This window comes from Macrobrachium nipponense, chromosome 2, assembly GCF_015104395.2.
Source record: "Macrobrachium nipponense isolate FS-2020 chromosome 2, ASM1510439v2, whole genome shotgun sequence".
NCBI classification, from domain to species: domain Eukaryota; kingdom Metazoa; phylum Arthropoda; class Malacostraca; order Decapoda; family Palaemonidae; genus Macrobrachium; species Macrobrachium nipponense.
This window is the reverse complement of record NC_087201.1, coordinates 132,570,007-132,577,506: the sequence shown is the minus strand read 5'-3', so window position 1 is coordinate 132,577,506 and position 7,500 is coordinate 132,570,007. Positions and strand designations below refer to the sequence as shown.

Here is a 7,500-nt window from a genome sequence, read left to right as displayed (position 1 = left end):
AGCATTTTTAACTATAACCTCACATCCATGTGTAAAAATACGTCAATTATATACCTTTTTAAATTCGTATAAAATAAAAACTATAATTCGCGCAACTCTTCAAAACCTTACACCACGTCTATGAGAGAGAGAGAGAGAGAGAGAGAGAGAGAGAGAGAGAGAGAGAGAGAGAGAGAGAGAGAGAGAGAGAAAATGACAACGGTTCTTTTATACAATGTTTACGATACAACAACGTTTATTTATAGTGGTATGGAAAACTGATATCAACCCGGCCCCCAAAAAATTAAAAAGGGAAAAAAAGTTTCTATACAGATAAGCACAAATGCAATTTCCTTCGCAACTGGGGAAAAAATGTCAACCGTCGGAGCATGAAGCGAAAAAAGCAGTACAATGCAGGGAACAATGTTATCTACGCCTAATTATCGAAGTGCGTTCGAAGTTTGAAGGGAAAGTTGCGCCTCTATTTTCGGGAACTTCCAACAATTGGTTATAGGCTTCAGTGAGGGACTGAATGAGAGAATTGTTGTCAGCCATGTTTTGAAGTTTTTTTTTTCCAATATTTTTTCCTTTCCCTTTCCTTTATCCCCTCCCCCCAACCCGACACCCATTTTAACAAATAATGAAGGGACACTAAAAACTAAACAATGGTAACATTCATCTGAGAGAGAGAGAGAGACAGAGAGAAAAAGAAAGAGAGCGAGAGAGAGAGAGAAAGAGAGCTGGATTTCCCTGTATACAAATGTGTGGGAAACTATTATACCAGAATGAAAATGTGCATTCTTTTCAAAAGGCTGCAGGGAAAACAATACCCGGATGAATACTTCTAATACTGAAAAATTTCTCCAGAACAAAGGGTGTACTAGAACGAGAATAGTGGTGACAGGTCGATGACAACAACTTTTTTTCAGGAAGAGTAATAATTGTTATCTCTGTCGCCATTATATAAGAAACGACACGCATAGCTTTTAAGGATGATCTCCAGTCGCCTAATAACTGCACGACCTCAAAAGAATGTTAATCTGAATACAAGCAAATCACAGGATCCCAGATAATTTTTCTTAGAGCTTCGTTCGCGATGTGCAACAGATTTCATCTAAAGATTTATAGCACCAAAGCATTGAATATGATCTACTGAGTACAAAAATAAAATTAATCTGGATGCAAACAAATCAGATGATCTCCAAATATTATTTAAAGCTTCGTTCGCGATTTGCAACAGATTCTATTTCAAGAATTATAGCATCGCGACGTGAAATATGACCTCTAGCGTTAAAAGAGGGAGGATTAAAAAAAAAAAAAAAAACAAAAAAATTCTTTAAAGGAAGCTGAGAATGGTTTTGCTAGCAGTGACATTTACCTCAAAGAGGCTGAGTGTTCTTGAAGGTGATTCTATCATAAAATGAAGAGAATGACATTTACCTCAAGGAGGCTGAGTGTTCTTGAAGGCAATTCTTTCATAAAATGAAGAGAATGACATTTACCTCAAAGAGTCTGAGTGTTCTTGAAGGTGATTCTTTCATAAAATGAAGAGAATAACATTTACCTCAAGGAGGCTGAGTGTTCATGAAGGTAATTCTTTCATAAAATGAAGAGAATGACATTTACCTCAAAGAGGCTGAGTGTTCTTGAGGTGATTCTTTCATAAAATGAAGAGGGAATGACATTTACCTCAAGGAGGCTGAGTGTTCTTGAAGGTAATTCTTTCATAAAACTAAGAGAATGACATTTACCTCAAAGAGGCTGAGTGTTCTTGAAGGTAATTCTTTCATAAAACTAAGAGAATGACATTTAACTCAAGAGGCTGAGTGTTCTTGAAGGTAATTTCTGTTCAAATCAAAAACAAGGAATTTACATAAAACTCCAAGGAGGCTTTGAAGTGTTTCTTGAAGGTATTCTTTCATAAAGAATGAGATGACAATTTAACTCGAAGAGCCTTGAGTTGGTTCCTTTGAAGGGATTCTTTCAATTTTAAAATGAAAGAGAATGAAATTTACCTCAAGAGGCTGATTGTTCTTGAAGGTAATTTCTTTCATAAAAGGAAGAGAATGACCATTTACCAAATCAAAGAGGCTGAGTGTTCTTGAAGTATTCTTTCATACTAAGAGACTGACATTTACTCAAGAGGCTGAGTGTTTCTTTAAAGGTAATTCTTTCATAAAACTAAGAGAATGACATTTACCTCAAAGAGGCTGAGTGTTCTTGAAGGTGATTCTATCATAAAACTAAGAGAATGACATTTACCTCAAAGAGGCTGAGTGTGTTTCTTGAAGTGATTTTCCTATTCTTTTTTTCTTAAGTAAACATAAAAGAGAATGACATTTCCTCAAGAGGCTGAGTGTTCTTTCGTAATGTTTCTTTCATGAAAATGCCAGGATGTTTGGTTTTGAACAGATTACTGTTATGAGATTTTCTCTTCATAGGCACAATTACAGTTGCAGAACCGATTTGCGCCGTCTTTCTCAAATAACTAGTTAGAAATGCACGAAATCGATGGAAAAATTAATCACAACAATTCATCGTGCTTTCTCTTACATTCCCTTGAAGATCTTCGAATGGGAAAGGCTCCCTCTCCTTAAAGAAATGTCACGAACCAAACATATAAAAAAAACGCTAAGAGAGGAAAGACCAAGACCTTAAGAAGAGAGAAAGACCCTGTAGGAGAGAGAGAGAGAGAGAGAGAGAGAGAGAGAGAGAGAGAGAGAGAGAGAGAGAGAGATTCTTTTGGAATTCAGGGGTACTCACCCTTCCATGACCTTCTGCTGGTCTCCCTTGACTGGACTGTGGAGACTTGGGGAGTGGAGGCCTGATTTGTACTCCAAGGTTGAGGGCTTTGGCATATCTGTGGAGGAAATAAATATGCAATTAGTGAAGAATATTGATACAAATGAATAAAATGAATAAACATATATACCAGACATATATGCATATGTACAAACACACTCACAGACATACACACACATATAAGTATATAAATACTAAGCTACAAATGTCCTTTAATATCCTTTAATATCCATTAGATATTAAAGGACATTTGTAGCTTAATGCGAGTATATGATCGGTGATGTAATAAAACTCTCTCACTCACACACACACACACACACACACACACACACACACACACACATATAATATATATATATATATATATATATATAATATATATATATATATATATATATATATATATAATATATATATATATATATATATATATATATATATATATATATATATATATATATATATATATATATATATATATATCGCTTAATCAACTGCCATTCTACTGACAATCGATTGGTGTACAAGTTTTTTTCTATTTATAGAACAGAATTTCAATGAATGCAATAAACGCAGTTCACCCAGTTCATAATAAATGGTTTGCTGATTAATCCAAATATTTTATCAGTTACGGGATTGAAATCCCGATTTTCTACTGCAATTTCACATTACGGGAGCTGTCGACATTTTCCAAATTTTATGAAAAAACCCGGAAACAGCCACAGCAAGGAGCTGCAATGCACTCATGTTCTTTATAACAGATAGCAATATCAAGTTTATGTTAAAAGCAACATGTTAAAAGGTCGAAAATCTGGAAATAGCCATAACAAGGAGCTATAATACCCTTATGTTCATTATACTCAAGTTTATGTTAAAGGGTCGCTCTTCATGTTGAAATACTGAGAAGAACTTATTAGTATGTACTAGTCAGTATTTCAGTACGTGAATATTAAAAGTAGCTTTCGTGAGCCCACCTGGAGGGCGTGTATTATTGTTCATAATGCATTTTATCTTTTCCATCCAAAAATACCAAGTCAAGTAAACAACCCGAAACTAAAAGCACTCTCACGGCATTAACTGAGCATTTGCTTAGAAGCAAAAAAACACAAAAAAAAAAAAAAAAAAAAAAAAAAAGAGAGAGAGAGAGAGAGAGAGAGAGAGAGAGAGAGAGAGAGAGAGAGAGAGAGAGAGTTATAAAACAAACAAATCATGAAATCACAGAATTTCCTCCACGAAAATGAAGAATATTTGCACATAACCTTTAACAAACAGATAACATGAAATAGATTGTAAAATAAGGGTAGATACCTTGCTAGCTTCAACACTACTGAAGCCAATAACAAAAAAAACAGAGAGAGAAAGAGAATTATAAAACGAATCATGAAATCACAGAATTGCCTCCACGAAAATAAAGAGTATATTGGTATATAACCTTTAACAGACAGATAATCTGAAATAAGATTGTAAAATAAAGCTCCCAGATACCTTGCTAACTTCAGCACTACTGAATATAAGATAGCATGCACGACAATAATACATCGACGTAGAAAAGAAAACGAAATCGTAAAGAGAAAAAAGGAGTTTGCATCTCTCCCCTTCGCGCCATTTCTCCGACTTAATGAGCAAATATTGTTCTTCGGTGCATTTGCTTCCCCAATCGACTTTAAATTAAGCAAATAATCGAACCTTCACTAATCACTTAACGCACTAAAACAGTACTTATCATTTGGAACCATACCTTAGCTCCTCACTTCAATGGTTCCTTAATCAGTGAAACAGAGTTAATTCAACTCATAGAACTCCTTTCCCCTACATTTATCAGCGTCAATTAAGAACATTATCTAATTAACTCCTTACTTTAGGGTTTTATCTGTACGTAGATTCCGTGGTTCGTTATGTTTAGGGAAAATGGACGAAAGTGGTGTACAATCTCTAATACACAAGTTCTCTCTCTCTCTCTCTCTCTCTCTCTCTCTCTCTCTCTCTCTCTCTCTCTCTCTCTCTTTCTGTTGTGTGTGTGTGTGTGTGTGTACTGTAACACACTTGACGATTTTTTCCGATAAGTCTATGTGAAGAAAGTAGTCATAAGGTTACGACCTTGAAGGGAAGCGGCCGACAGCCTACAGTATGCCTTGGGCAGAGTACTGTGGATAGTTATTAAGTACCTTTCATGCAAGCGCATCTAGATGTCCAACTTCTTTATTCTTCTTCTTTTTCACTTACTGTTTAGGAACAAAATACCTCAGGCGAGATCTGTGTATCAGGAGACTCTACTTTCTACTTATATACTGTAATATGCCATGTTCATTTTATTGGGTGAAAGTTGAATGGTAGTAAAAGCATTTCGGGTTTATGACCTTGAGAGATCATTTATTTGCACAAATGGTGATTTCAAGAGATTTACTAACAACGAGACTTCAAAGGTTAAAATATGACTGATAGAAATAAAAACCTGTTTAACGATTACTCTATATGCATCATATATTTATAAATAATATAATATATATATAGTTTATATTATATATAATAATATATATATTATAATTATATCTATAAAAATAAAAGGAGCCAACAAAAACGCCATAAAATATAGAAAGTAAGTACTATATTTCAGAGAGAAATAGCAGGCTCTGAAATATAGTACTTACTTTCTATATTTTGGCGTTTTTATGGGCTCCTTTTATTAGATGGAATTCTGTTGTAGCGGAACATTTTTACCAGTCTCATATATATATAACATATATATAATATATAATATAATATATATATTATATATAAATATATAATATATGTGTGTGGTGTGTGTGTGTGTGTGTGTGTTGTGCGCGTGCGCGCGCGAGCGTGTATAAAGTCGAATTCCCTTGGTGTGGCGACTGTAGACTGTGGAAATATTGCTTTCATGTCCAATCATTATGAGGAAGAAGGTACCTGGTTGTACAGTCCTCCCTACCATTATGTGCCTGTGTATGTGCGTGTGAGTGTTTGCATCAATTAGTAATTAATAATAATAATAATGCGTGTGCATATATATGCCGGCGTAATAGCAATTTGGGAGCGGTCATTCGTAAATAAAGTCATCAATGTGTCTTATTAGGCAAACGCGTCATGATCATTAGCCTGAATGGAAACACAGACACATGCATTACCATTTATATAATAAATAAGATTGTATAATGTTTCAGGGTTGTGGCTACCTGAGTAACATATTCGCTAACGTGCACATTATCTGTTTAATATGTTAGCAAAGGCTAAGCGCATAAAATACACATCCCGAACCTTACTAAAGTGATTGATTACCTGAAGAGAAAATAATCTTTTAGCAAAAACACTGCGACCTTGATATTTCACCCAACGATTGGGGGAATACCTCACCCATCCAGCACACATCTTTAATCACCCAACGATCGTGAGAATAAAATACAATATCAAACTTATTCATTAACAATTTTAAGAACACTACACATTAAGTGTTTTACTTATCCAAGCCTTGAAGGATAACAGTTGGGCATATAGCCCTCCCTAATATGAAATCCCTAGGACGAGAAAAATTATCACGGGGCTTATGATTGGTATGAGTATTCGAGTGCAAAGCTTGCACCTTCATCCTCAGTAGCTTTTGCACATCAACAGCAGGGTCCCATCTAAGTAGGATAAAGCTAAAACCGTTTGAACCTTGTGTAACTGCATGCTTGGATGTGTACGAGTGAATAATGCATTACGACTGAACTATATGACGAGAATTCAGTCTGATCTTTGGGAATCAGGTCAAGATGTTTTAATTACGAGTAGTGATAACGTTATCTGAAAACAAAAGTGGCGTTTATTTTCATTTATATAAGGCCACAGAAGCCTCTTCTCAGAAATAAGGAAATATGCAAGGAACATATTTTACTTTTCCTAATAATTAGATTCGAAATAATAGTTTTTTATTAAAAGTAAACATTGAGGGATTGAGAAAAATATTTCTGAAAAACCTGCTGCCCGGTATAATGAATGACCTTCTCGAGCACCCCCTCAGTGGATTTCGATACTACTTGTTGCTGTTTTCAAAGCAATGATGTAAAATATGACTACGGAATTGGATACAAGATTGCAGATCGAGGTTAGAATACGCTCTGTATAAGGATTGATGGAATGGTCGTTAGCACACCTTGGCTCAAATTCGATATCATATAACCTGTAGAATTTAACATAAGAGCGGGCTGCTTCATGACAGTCGAAATGCAGTTATGTAAACAATGTCATAAGCTGATGCTCGATTAAAGTACTTAATCATGCACAAAGCAAAAACCTTCCACATGGGTTTGTATTAAAGTGTTAGATTTGTGGGTAGACCAGCATCTGACAACAGTTCTAGGATTGTGGTGGAACTGAAGGGTAAATAAATCAACTATAGTCTATTTGTCCTGAGCTGGCTGGATGTGTGGGGACTACATTGATCAACATTAGTCTGCTGTCGATAAGGGTAGACTATGTTACGTTGTCAGAGATGATGACGCCTAGAACCATCCAGGTGTCTAGCTTGGTGCTTTATTGTAATGGCATTTCCATCTGGTAATTAAAAAAAAAAAGGCTGACCTAAAATTCTCGATTCCTTACCAAAGTGTATGTATTTGAATTTGTCCGTGCTATATGCTGCCTTGTTTTGTTAGCCTAGGGAAATCTACTCAACTCACTTCCTTGTTAAACTTAGTAGATTTCAGATGACGAGTCACAGAG

At 35.3% G+C, this 7,500-nt stretch overlaps 1 protein-coding gene across 1 annotated transcript in view; it reads right to left on the bottom strand.

Annotated features, from left to right (window-relative positions):
• LOC135220989 (teneurin-m-like) overlaps positions 1–7,500 on the bottom strand; it is a 538,744-nt gene that overhangs the window by 306,832 nt on the left and 224,412 nt on the right. The window contains 1 exon segment of the mRNA XM_064258693.1: positions 2,743–2,839. Within this exon segment, the coding sequence (XP_064114763.1) occupies positions 2,743–2,839 (97 nt within the window).